This window comes from Ovis aries, chromosome 5, assembly GCF_016772045.2.
Source record: "Ovis aries strain OAR_USU_Benz2616 breed Rambouillet chromosome 5, ARS-UI_Ramb_v3.0, whole genome shotgun sequence".
Taxonomy (NCBI): domain Eukaryota; kingdom Metazoa; phylum Chordata; class Mammalia; order Artiodactyla; family Bovidae; genus Ovis; species Ovis aries.
In genome coordinates, this window is record NC_056058.1 from 46,978,141 (window position 1) to 46,992,050 (window position 13,910).

At 38.5% G+C, this 13,910-nt stretch overlaps 1 protein-coding gene across 1 annotated transcript in view; it reads left to right on the plus strand.

Annotated features, from left to right (window-relative positions):
• Positions 1-13,910, plus strand: part of LOC105612521 (palladin-like) — a 42,809-nt gene that overhangs the window by 26,714 nt on the left and 2,185 nt on the right. Inside the window, exons 3-8 of the mRNA XM_027970269.3 lie at positions 8,670-8,742; positions 9,146-9,263; positions 9,938-10,000; positions 11,548-11,689; positions 12,951-12,974; positions 13,789-13,908. Coding sequence (XP_027826070.2) covers positions 8,735-8,742; positions 9,146-9,263; positions 9,938-10,000; positions 11,548-11,689; positions 12,951-12,974; positions 13,789-13,908 — 475 coding nt within the window. The 5' untranslated portion in view covers positions 8,670-8,734. The remainder of the gene's footprint in view (positions 1-8,669; positions 8,743-9,145; positions 9,264-9,937; positions 10,001-11,547; positions 11,690-12,950; positions 12,975-13,788; positions 13,909-13,910) is intronic.

The following is a 13,910-nucleotide window of genomic DNA, read 5'->3' on the forward strand; positions in this document are numbered from 1 at the left end:
ACATTTCATGCAAAGATGGGCTCGATAAAGGACAGGAATAGTAGGGACCTAACAGAAGTAGAAGATATTAAGAAGAGGTGGCAAGAATACACAGAAGAACTGTACAAAAAAGATCTTCATGATCCAGATAATCACGATGATGTGATCACTCACCTAGAGCCAGACATCCTGGAATGTGAAGTCAAGTGGACCTTAGGAAGCATCACTACAAGCAAAGCTAGTGGAGGTGATGGAATTCCAGTTGAGCTATTTCAAATCCTGCATGATGACGCTGTGAAAGTGCAGCACTCAATATGCCAGCAAGTATGGAAAAGTCAGCAGTGGCCACAGGACTGGAAAAGGTCAGTTTTCATTCCAATCCCAAAGAAAGGCAATGCCAAAGAATGCTCAAACTACCGCACAACTGCACTCATCTCACATGCTAGTAAAGTAATGCTCAAAATTCTCCAAGCCAGGTTTTAGCAATATGTGAACCATGAACTTCCAGATGTTCAAGCTGATTTTAAAAAAGGCAGAGGAACCAGAGATCAAATTGCCAACATCCGCTGGATCATTGAAAAAGCAAGAGAGTTCCAGAAAAACATCTATTTCTGCTTTCTTGACTATGCCAAAGCCTTTGACTGTGTGGATCACAACAAACTGTGGAAAATTCTGAAAGAGATGGGAATACCAGACCACCTGACCTGCCTCTTGAGAAAACTGTATACAGGTCAGGAAGCAACAGTTAGAACTGGACATGAAACAACAGACTGGTTCCAAATAGGAAAAGGAGTATGTCAAGGCTATATATTGTCACCCTGCTTTTTAAACTTATATGCAGAGTATATCATGAGAAACGCTGGACTGGAGGAAGCAGAAGCTGGAATCAAGAATGCTGGGAGAAACATCAATAACCTCAGATATGCAGATGATACCACCCTTATGGCAGAAAGTGAAGAACTAAAGAGCCTCTTGATGAAACTGAAAGAGGAGAGAGAAAAAGTTGGCTTAAAGCTCAACATTCAGAAAATTAAGATCATGGCATCTGGTCCTATCACTTCATGGCAGATAGATGGGGAAAACAGTGGAAACCATGGCTGACTTTATTTTTCTGGGCTCCAAAATCACTCTAGATGGTGATTGCAGCCATGAAATTAAAAGACGCTTACTCCTTGGAAGGAAAGTTATGACCAAGCTAGACAGCATATTAAAAAGCAGAGACATTCCTTTGCCAACAAAGGTCCATCTAGTCAAGGCTATGGTTTTTCCAGTGGTCATGTATGGATGTGAGAGTTGGACTATAAAGAAAGCTGAGCACAGAAGAACTGATGCTTTTGAACTGTGGTGTTGGAAAAGACTCTTGGGAGTCCTTTGGACTGCAAGGAGATCCAACCAGTCCATCCTAAAGGAAATCAGTCCTGGGTGGTCATTGGAAGAACTGATGTTGAAGCTGAAACTTCAATACTTTGGCCACCTGATGCAAAGAGCTGACTCATTGGAAGAAACCCTGATGCTGGGAAAGATTGAGGGCAGGAAGAGAAGGGGACAACAGAGGATGAGACAGTTGGATGGCATCATCGACTCGATGGACATGGGTTTGGGTGGACTCTGGGAGTTGGTGATGGACAGGGAGGCTTGGCGTGCTGCGGTTCATGGGGTTGCAAAGAGTAGGACTCAACTGAGCGACTGAACTGAATAGCATCTAACATTTATTGAGTGATTGATATGTGGCACAAATATGAGTTAAGTGCTTTTGTAGGCTATCTCATTTTTCCTCAAAACAACCCTAGAAATAAACACTATTTTGTGCCTGATTTACAGATTGGGAAACTGAGGCTTATAGAGGTAATAGAGGTAAACCTAATATACCTAATAAATGGTAAATACAGGCAATCTGATCCTACAGCATTCCGTATCACTGAATGGATTTCCAACACAGGAGATAAAGAGAAAAGGACAGTATTGGCACAACAGTTCAGTTCAGTTACTTAGTCATATCCGACTCTTTGCAACCCCATGGACTGCAGCACACCAGGTCTCCCTGTCCATCACCAACTCTCGGAGTTTACTCATACTCATGTCCATTGAGTCAGTGATGCCATCCAACCATCTCATCCTCTGTCGTCCCCTTCTCCTCCTGCCCTCAATCTTTCCCAGCATCAGAGTCTTTTCAAATGAGTCAGTTCTTCGCATCAGGTGGCCAAAGTATTGGAGTTTCAGCTTCAGCATCAGTCCTTCCAATGAATATTCAGGACTGATTTTCCTTTAGGATGGACTGGTTGGATCTCTGTGCTGTCCAAGGAACTCCCAAGAGTCTTCTCCAGCACCACAGTCCAAAAGCATCAATTCTTCAGCACTCAGCTTTCCCTATAGTCCAACTCACATCCATACATGACTACTGGAAAAACCATAGCATTGACTAGATGAACCTTAGTTGGCAAAGTAATGTCTCTGCTTTTTAATATGCTGTCTAGGTTGGTTGTAACTTTTCTTCCAAGGAGCAGGCATTTTTTAATTTCATGGCTGCAATTACCATCTGCAGTGATTTTGGAGCTCAGAAAAATAAAGTCTCTCACTGTTTCCACTGTTTCCCCATATATTTGCCATGAAGTGATGGGACCAGATGCCATGATCTTAGTTTTCTCAATGTTGAGCTTTAAGCCAACTTTTTCTCTCTCCTCTTTCACTTTCATCAAGAGGCTTTTAGTTCCTCTTCACTTTCTGCCATAAGGGTGGTGTCATCTGCATATCTGAGGTTATTGATATTTATTCCAGCAATCTTGATTCCTGCTTGTGCTTCTTCCCATCCAGAGTTTCTCATGATGTACTCTGCATATAAGTTTAAAAAGCAGGGTGACAATATACGGCTTTGATGTACTCCTTTCCTGATTTGGAACCAGTCTGTTGTTCCATGTCCAGTTCTAACTGTTGCTTCCTGACCTGCATACAGATTATTCAAGAGGCAGGTCAGGTAGTCTGGTATTCCCATCTCTGGAAGAATTTTCCAGTTTGTTGAGATCCACACAGTCAAAGGCTTTGGCATAGTCAAAAAAGCAGAAGTAGATGTTTTACTATAACTCTCTTGCTTTTTCGATGATCCAACAGATGTTGGAAATTTGATCTCTTGTTCCTCTGACTTTTCTAAATCCAGCTTGAACATCTGGAAGTTCATGGTTCATGTACTGCTGAAGCCTGGCTTGGAGAATTTTGAGCATTACTTTACTAGCATGTGAGGTGAGTGCAAGTGTGCAGTAGTTTGAGCATTCTTTGGCATTGCCTTTCTTTGGGATTGGAATGAAAACTGACCTTTTCCAGTCCTGTGGCCACTGCTGCCTTTTCCAAATTTGCTGGTATACTGAGTGCAGCACTTTCACAGCATCATCTTTTAAGATTTGAAACAGCTCTACTGGAATTTCATCACCTCCACTAGCTTTGCTTGTAGTGATGCTTCCTAAGGTCCACTTGACTTCACATGCCAGCATGTCTGGCTTTAGGTGAGTGATCACACAATTGTGATTATCTGGATCATGAAGATCTTTTTTGTATAGCTCTTCTGTGTATTCTTGCCACCTCTTCTTAACATCTTCTGCTTCTGTTATATCCATACCATTTCTGTTCTTTATTGAGCCCATCTTTGCTTGTAATGTTCCCTTTGTATCTTTAATTTTCTTGAAGAAATCTCTAGTCTTTCCCATTCTATTGCTTTCCTCTATTTCTTTGCATTGATCACTGAGAAAGGCTTTCTTATCTCCTGCTATTCTTTGGAACTCTGCATTCAAATAGGTATATCTTTCCTTTTCTCCTTTGTCTTTAGCTTCTCATCTTTTCACAGCTATTCGTAAGGCCTATTCAGACAACCATTTTGCTTTTTTGCATTTCTTTTTCTTGGGGATGGTTGTGATCCCTGCCACCTGTACAATGTCACATACCTCGTCCATAGTTCATCAGGCACTCTGTCTATCAGATCTAGTCCCTTGAATCTACTTCTCACTTTCACTGTATAAGGGATTTGATTTAAGTCATACCTGCATGGTCCAGTGGTTTTCCCTACTTTCTTCAATTTCAGTCTGAATTTTACAATATAGAGTTCTTGATTATACCAGCCAAGCTCCTGTCTCCTTTGAAGTCATAGCACTTATTACTAGCAGCCTGTGGGGTGATTACACGCTGTCTTGTGGTGTCACTGGCATTGTTAAATGTCTTCCGACATTAGTGTTTTTGATGTCTTGTGGTATTACTAAGATGTTGTTGCTGTTGTTCAGTTGCTAAGTCATGCCGAACTCTTTGCAACACCATGGACTGTAGCACAGCAGGCTCCTCTGTCCTCCACTATCTCCCAGAGTTTGCACAAATTCATGCCCAGTGAGTTAGTGATGCTATCTAACCATCTCAACCTCTGCCACCCGCTTCTTTTGCTTTCAATCTTTCCCAGCATCAGGGTCTTTTCCAATGAGTTGGCTCTTTGCATCAGGCGGCCAAAGTATTGGAGCTTTAGCAACAGTCCTTCCAGTGAATATTCAAGGTTAATTTCCCTTAGGATTGACTGGTTTGATTATCTTGCAGTCCAAGACAAAAGTCTTCCCCAGCACCACAATTCAAAAGCATCAATTCTTCAGCTCTCAGCCTTCATTATGTTCTACCTCCCACATTCGTACATGACTATGGATAGAAAAACCATAGCTTTGATTATATGGACCTTTGTCAGCAAAATGATGTCTCTGTTTTTTCATACATTGTCTAGGTTTGTCACAGCTTTCTTTCCAAGGAGCAAGCATCTTTTAATTTCATGGCTGCAGTCACAGTCCACAGCAATTCTAGAGCCCAAGAAAATAAAATCTGTCATGGCTTCCACTTTTCTCCTTCTATTTGCCATGAAGTGATGGGACTGGATGTCATGATCTTAGTTTTTTGAATTCTGAGTTTCAAGCCAGCTTTTTCACTCTCCTCTTTTACCCTCATCAAGAGGCTCTTTACTTCCTCTTCTGCCATCAGCATATTATCATCTACATATCTGAGGTTGATGTCATTTCTCCTGGCAATCTTGATTCCAGCTTGTGATTCATCCAGCCTGAGATTTTATATGATGTACTCTGCATATAAGTTAAATAAATTACTAAGACAGCACCTATATTATTATTACCATGTATCTTTTGCAGTATTGAGCTTTTCATATACTTTTATTGTGCCAGCTAACTCTAAACTCCTTTGTATTGCTCCTGGGGTCTTGGCTAATTCAAAAGTTTGAGTGTTTGCGAAGCTTTCATTCATTAGAAAAATTATCCAAACCAAACAAATACAGCTAACACTGTTTGATTCTACCCTATTTAGAGAGTCTATAAGTATAGACTCTTTTTGTGCCCAGTTTTGGGCATAAAGGTAATCTGTGTGTGTTTGTAACCCCTTCAGCCCTTATACACTCATAGAGTTAAAGCTATCTTCTGAACAACCAAAGAAAAATTCTATCTGTTCTTTGAAAATTAAAAAACAACTAACTAACTCAGTTAAAAAGTAGTTCCAGTTTGCAGGTTTATTTTGATTTTACAAATTTATAATATAAATAAATAGAAAGGAATTTATTATATATAAATAGAAAGGAATAGACATAATATATATGTAATTTTTAAATAATAATAAAATGCATACTCTGAAGCCATTATCCACCATAGGAAATAAAACATGAAAGAGTAAATCTTTTATATCATCAAAATTTTTAAGTAAATTAACTCTAAAATGATTATAAAACTTTAAGATGATAAAGGGGGTTTTAAGACTTAAAAAAGACACCAACTATTACATTATTATATGGTGAGATCAGAAAGAGATTACAGGTAGCTCAGTGGTAAAGAATCTGCCTGCCAATGCAGGAGACATGGGTTCAATCCCTGGTCTGGGAAGATCCCGCATGTCAGAGAGAAACTAAGTTTGTGTGCCTCAACTATTGAGCCTGTGTTCTTGAGCCTGGGAGCCACAATTACTAAGCCACAACTTTTGAAGCCCACACACTCTAGAGCCCAACAAGAGAAGCTACCACAATGATAAGCCCACACACCTCAACCAGAGGGTAGCCCCTGCTCTCCGCAACTAGAGAAAAGCCAGCGCAGCAACAAAGACTCAGCATGGCCAAAAGTAAATAAATGAATAATGATTTTCAAAAGGAGATTAGATAAATCTAGCCCTAATGATGATATCAAATACTTCTGCTAAAGACTTTGTAAGTGGGAACTATTTTATGTCCATTAAAGAATTGTAGTGTAAAGTGACTATATAGCCTGGATTTGTGGAATAATTATAATTTCACCCCATTTCCATAAACCAATGGCTTTCTGGAAATTACAATATTTTTTATTCAAGCTAGTCTACATCTTCCAATGTACCTCTTCTATCAAGAAATAAAGGTTCTTGTGGGGTCATGCAATCTATGCTGATGTGGGTAAATAATCAACATAGATAAAATGAAAAAAAGAAAAGCATCAGGTTAGAGATTTAGAAGATTCTGACTCTAGTCACTGTTGAATTACTGGCTTTCATGAAGTGAGCATTAGACTTTCAGGTAGCTAATACAGAGGGAAATATAACCAATATTAAGATCCACAATATCTATAAGGGAAAACTAAACCAGTTGCACAGGAGAAGCCCATTATTCCTGATTCTAAGAACTGAGATGTATTTCTCTACTAAATCTTCACAGAAATAATATGATCATTTACATCCCTTCCTTATAGTAAACACAGCAACGTGTTTCAAAGGGTTTTGCTTTCAATTGAGTTACAAGTGATGTAGAATATTATATAAGTTACATGGCAACCCACTCCAGTATTCTTGCCTGGAGAATCCCATGGACAGAGGAGCCTAGAAGGCTACAGTCTATGGGGTCACAAAAGCTGGATACAACTTAGCGACTAAACTACTACAGGTGTACAATATAGTGACTCACAATTTTTAAAGCTTATACTCCATTAAGGAGACGGCAATGGCACCCCACTCCAGTACTCTTGCCTGGAAAACCCCATGGACGGAGGAGCCTGGTAGGCTGCAGTCCATGAGGTCGCTAAGAGTCGGACACAACTGAGCGACTTCACTTTCGCTTTTCACTTTCATGCATTGAAGAAGGAAATGGCAACCCACTCCAGTATTCTTGCTTGGAGAATCCCAGGGATGGGGGAGCCTGGTGGGCTGCCATCTATGGGGTCGCACAGAGTCGGACAGGACTGAAGCGACTTAGCAGCAGCAGCAGCAGCAGCATACTCCATTAATTGTTATTGTAAACACTGACTATATTCTTTGTGTTGTACTATATATTCTTATAGCTTATTTTATACATAATAGTTTGTATCTCTTAATTCCCTATTATTATATTGCCCCTCCCCCCTTCCCTCTCTTCACTGGCAATCACTAGTTTGGTCTCTATGAGTCTGCTTCCTTTTTGTAATATTCACTAGTTTTCTGTAGCTTTTAAATTCCACGTATAAGTGATACCATACAGTATTTGTCTTTCTCTGTCTGAACTTATTTCACTTAGCACAATACCCTTCGAGTCCATCCATGTTGTTGCAAATGACAAAATTTCATTCCTTTTTATAGCTGACTATTCCAGGAAATGGTAACCCACTCCAGCCAGTATTCTTGCCTGGAAAATCCCATGGACAGAGGAGCCTGGTAGACTATAGTCAGTCCGTGGGGTCGCAAAGAGTCGGACACGACTGAGCAACTTCACTTTCACATTCACTTTCATTCCGTGTATATATATCATTATCCATTCATCCACTGATGGACACTGATTGCTTACATATCTTGGCAACTGTAAATAATGCTGCTGTGAACACTGGGGTGCATGTATCTTTCCAAATTAGTGTTTCTGTTTTTTCCAAATACCTATCCAGCAGTGGATATTCCTGAGTCATATAGTAGTTGTATTTTTAGTTTTTTGAGGAATCTTCATACTATTTTCCATAGTATACCTTGCCAACAAGGTATAAAGATTCCCTTTGCTTCACATCCTTGCCAACATTTGTTACTTGGGTTCTTTTGATGATAACGATCCTGACAGGTATGAAATGATATCTCATTGTGGTTTTGATTTGCATTGCCCTGATGATTAGCAATATTGAGCATCTTTTCATGTGTCTGTTGGCCATCTGGGTTTCCTCTTTGGAAAAATATCTATTCAGATCTTCTGCTAATTTTTTAATCGAGTTGTTTTATTGATGAGCTGTATGAGCTTCTTATATATTTTGAATATTAACCCTATCAGTCATATCATTTGCAAACATTTTCTCCCATTTAGTAGGTTGTCTTTTTGTTTCACCAATCATTTTCTTTGCTGTTTTGTGAAAGCTTTTAAGTATAATTAGGTTCAATGGATTTCTTATCATAACAAATATGCTGAGGACCTCAAACCAAAATGCAAATTCAGAGATACTAATATATGCCCTCTGAAATGGCATTTTTGGGAAATACGTCAGCAGTTCTTCTGGGTACAAGCATCATAACTTCATAAAGGTAAACATCTGGAATTTTTACACTGCAAATATTAAAATAGTTCCATCCTTAGTCAAGAATTCAGATGTTTTGGATTGATCTGCGATTTGTAATTAATTTGCTGGTCCTAGTATGAATATAATATACTTGAACTACATTTCATTAAATTCCCATCAGATTTAGATAGAACTTCTTTTTTTCCTTTCTTATAGGTAAGTACCCAGAAAAGTAAGAAAACATTTTTTCTCTGGGATTATGCTTGGCATATGTGACAGAAATGTCAGAGTAAGTACAAAATGTGAATGTGCATTTGTCATGTATGACTATAGGGGGAATTCTACTTTTTAAAATATATACCAATCAATTTATCAACTTTCCAAAGTACAATTTGATTATTTGCTTTGGAAGTTTTTTCTTCTGCAATTTTAAGTGTTCAGTAAGAGCCACTGATTATGGGCTGGAGGAAAGGACAAAGGAAATCTAAACCAAAATGACGAGGAGTCATAATCTACTAATACTTGCTCAAAGAGAAAACACTTGAATTATTATGCAAACCAAAAGAAAAATAAGAATTAAAGGTAAAATTTTCATATATTCAGTATATACTCATATTCAGTGAGGCATTTGTATCAAAGCCACCTCTAATCTTTCTTTAACTGGATTGTGTTTGGTTTTGTTTCCCCTACAGGATAAAGAAGAAAACCACTAGAGTGTCTCTGACTATCAGTTCTCCTGTTAATGAAACCTCTAACGTCAGATCAAGTTATTCTACCTTAGTTCAACCACTGTGTATTGACCCCCAGAGGGTAGGTTCAACTTTAAAAGCTTTCTGAGGGGTTTCAGTAATGGAGACACAGGCCCAGAGAAGAAGGAATCAATGCAATTTTCTTGAAAAGTATACACAGGAAAAGCTTCCAGCTGCATGACCTCAGAAGGAACAAGAAAGAAATCTATGGGTCTCAGAAATAACTCCATGGTAGTTCTGTGGGTTGGCCATTTGTCTGTGTGCCAGACCATAAGGGACAGTTGGTTTCCAGGAGCTCAGTCCCATAATAGAATATTCCAACTATCCAAGGAATGAATTCCCTTGTAATTAAAAAAGGAGAGACAGATGTTTTTCAAAAACCTAAAAGATACAAGAACAACTGTAAGGAAGAAGGAAAAAAATCTAGTCAGTAAAATTTAGAAGTTATTTAAACCTTTAGTGTACAGTCTCTAAATAATCACCAATACTCATTTCTCAAATGTAATCACCTAGTGTTGTATTTCATCATCTCAACTAACAGAATGCTGGAGGAGAGAGGAAAAAGAGGTGGCATTGGAGTAGATATCCAAACTGACATTTAATTTAGGAATATCACCTCTTTCATAAAGTAAATTTATAGTGTGGGTAGTCACAGCTAGCCCATGGCCACCATTCAACTAAGGTTTCAGAGCCTTGACAATGTGGATGACAGTGTCTCTTCTGTTTCTTAACCAGATGCAGAGTCCCTGCAGCAGCCTGTTGGGATCCACTTGTGTTGTAGCCCCTGTGTTCACCAAGGTAATCTATGCACAGTGCATAATGGAGTTTGCATTTTATAGAAAAATTGTAGGGTTTATCAAAGGTGTAGGAAGAAGAAAAGAGAAAACTAGAAAGGACCTCAGGGATTATAATTCTTTATATATGAGAAAACTGAGTCCCAGAAAACATGAAATTATTGTTCAGGGTCACAGGGCAATTCATGGTTCATCCTATGCTCTTTAGACTTTTGCTCTGTGTCAATCCTCCAGCGCTGGAAGGCAATACCTAGACGGTTCTCTCCAAGCAGACAATGCTCTGCCTGACCTCAAGGTCCAATTCATCACATTAACTGGCCACAAGATGCCCTCTGAAGAAGTCAACAAGCAAAACCATATCTATTTCTGGCTTGGGTCACAGTCAGAGATCAGGATTTAGACGCCTCCTCTATCATTCACTGGAAACAGCAGGATTCAATCAACTAAGTCAAACCAAGCTAAGGCTGCTATCTTCTGCAGGCTCTCTGTCTCCCAGTTTTCAAATCTAACAGAACTGGAACTATTGCCCCTGCTGGCCTAAGGTATGAGAAGTACAGCTGGAACTTACCCAGATACAGGATGGGAGACACAGGAAACAGTGTCATTATGAGTAAGGAGCATTGCTATCAATTCTGGAAGCCCACTTTCAGTAGCTGCTATCAGGCACAAGTCTTCTCTCCTGCTGCATTCCTTCCTTATAACATGCAGCCCTGGACATCAGGCTCAAGGCCTGGGCTGGTGATCATTATGTCTTACCTACATCTCACCAGGCAGAAGGACCTCAGGTCCTTTCTCTTTGGTCTGAGGGCCAAGTTATAATCTGAAATGTGATTCCAGATTCCAGAGGACCCTGGAGCTGAGAATAGGAGAGGAGGGAGATTAGAACTTACGGGGTAAATTTACCACAAATGTCCCTTGTTCATGTATGAACTGTGAGACTGTACTAGCTGTTGTTAATACTTTTATATATCAATATAACTCTTCATTCTTTAAAGAAAGTTTTCAGATTATGTCTCCGAAATGACCCTCAAAACCTCAAGTATGCTGAGCATTTTGCTACCCCTATTTCACAGACAAAGAACAGGAGTTCCACAAAAGAGTTCCACATAGTCTTCCAAGTTCCTATGATGAGCTTCAACCCCCTAGTGGAAAAGTTGTGATTTTGGCCTGGTTCCTCTAAGTCATGATTCAGAATCATTAACAAATTACAATACTTCCCATAAATCTGTGATTTCATAGGTACTAAACAAAAAAATAACACAAAAAAGCGAAGACTTCTGAACTAACTGGTTTTCTATTTTGAAAAGCGGTTCTTGGGAAAAAGAGTAAAAGCTTTCTCATTAAACACAACTCCACGAAATTGAGATAAAAACTTACAGCTGACTATAAAGCACAAAAGATGCCCAGCAAGCTCCTTATTTTGATTAAGGTATAATCAGTTGTCAATAATTATGATGAAAAGCACGCACACTTACTGCAACTGACACCCCAAATCACTGCATATGGTGAAACAGTTTCTTCCATTCTGTGAATTCTGTGTTTGTTCTTCAGCATCTTCAAGATATCTCTACAACCAGAGGTCAGTTTGTCGTGTTTGAATGCCGAGTCCAGGCCACAGCCGCAGTTCAAGTTCACTGGTACAGAGAGAAAGAGCAGATAGCCGACTCAGATGACTTCCGAATTCTGAGAAAAAGTACAGTGATAAGCTTTATAATTTACTTTTAATTCCAATTTACCTTGAAATCTAATTCATGTTTTAACGTTTAATAACTGATTTGTTACAGGTTCAGAGATCGCTACTGCTAAACAATTACTTAAATACAAATAATTCCTCAGCATAAACAACCAAAAAAGAAAAGACAGCTGTTTTGTTCTGATGAAATAATAATTTTAATAGTTGTAAAAAGACTAGTCTGTTTTCACAGATTAATCTAAATTATCTTCCCAATGAGCTTTTGGCATACAAACAAGAAAATAAATGCGAGAATAAACATACCTTTTAAAGAGTAACACAAATGAAAACTGATGCATAGCTTTCTAAAACTTTATAGTTTAAGTTTACTGTGTGTACATGCTAAGTCACTTCAGTCATGTCTGACATGCTAAATGCTGTTTATAAATAATTTCTAATTTAATCCTCACATCAATATTTTGAAGTATGTGTTATCATCTCCATTTTATAAGCAAGAAAACTGAAATTAGAAATGCTAAACATCTTGCTGAAGGTCACAAGGCTAGTAAGTGCTATAGTCAAGGTTCAAGCCCAAGATATTTCTTGCACTATGTGAAGAAAATATACTCACTTAAATATGAATTTAAAACAACTGCACATTTGCACATCACATTTAGAAAGAAACATCTCTATTATGCCACATGGTATTTCTTTTAAAGGTCACATTTATTGCACTTTTGAAAATAATAAAATTTATTACAATAAATATAAAAAATATATAAAATCTAGAAGAAATGTAAAGTTACATTCTTACCATCCAGAGAAAACTATTATTAATCTTTTGTGTATTTTTCTGCAGTAATACTACAGTATTTTTATAATATTCAACTTTAATTAGAGAGAGTAAAAGAAAAGGATTTTCTTGGAAGAAAAAGGCCACCTCAGGATTAGTGTTTCAGCAACAGTTTACATTCAGAGAAGAGATATAGCTGTTCCTAGCTCACATTAGAGATGAATAACTAAGGCCCAGAGAAGTAATTTTCACAAAGTCACAGAGCAAGCTAGTTGTAGAACAGGACTGAAATATGGTTTTTCTAGCTTTAGCACCCTGCCAAGTATTTATTCCATATCTTTTCCGAGTTTCTACAGAATTTGCAGTCTGTGATGCAAGATTTCAGTCAATGTTGTACTTGTTTCAAGTTATTTCTTGTATACACATGGCACCTTCTCTCAACTAAACTGCCATCATTTAAATTCTCTATTCTCTTGTTTTTTCTTTCAGAAGCTTGTTTATCACCCATTCCTGGTAAGCACAATTTTTCAACATCTTGATAATAAATAATTAAACCAAATAAGCATCAGAAGACTTTGTCTCCTAAACCACTATTGCCTTCAGAAACAGTTTTGAGGCTACCTTATGCCAACTCCTCTACAATGGAAGAAGCAAGAAAACTGGGATTTATCAGTGTATCTGCTCGTTTATTCAGTCACTCAACATTTACTAGATACAGGCAATGGCCAGGTTCCGTTCATGGCACTGAGGAATCCCTGACCTCACAGGGCATGAATTCTTCCTCTAATTCCATTTGATGTCCTCTTATTCCATGTTTGCCTCGTGAGCAACACACAGAGGCAGAAAGAAGGTGTCCTGACATCAAACATCTAAATTGCTGGCTGTCCAAGAAGTACATGTGATGGCCACCACACAGTGGCCATCACTATCCTACCATCAAGTCTAGTTACCACAGCAATAACAACGTTTAGGTCAGTTCAGAAAATCGTCCTTATAGGACCTCTATGCTAAGCATTAAGGCTACAGAAATCTAAAATTCAAGAGGTAAAGTGTAATCCTTGCTTTTAAGAAGCTGATAGTCTAGTAGAGAAAACAGATGTGTCTAAGAAGTAGGTGTTAGGGACCACACTGGGGTTACTTTAGGGTGCATTTTTAGGATTTATCTTCATGAGCCCACTCAAAGACAAAAATCTAATCAGAGGGATTATTTTTTTAATCTCAGGGATACACTATTTATTCCCAATACCTACTCTCTCTAATATCCTCCCACACTGTTAATTTGGGGTACCTAAATACTCTGCTCAAGATGAATCTCTCCCCTTTCCAGAGGAAGTGTGCACCTTAATTATCACAGAAGCATTTCCTGAAGATTCTGGAGACTTCAAGTGCATTGCAGAAAATGAGGCTGGGACTGCAGTCTCCACAGCAAGACTCTTTGTTTCTCCAGGT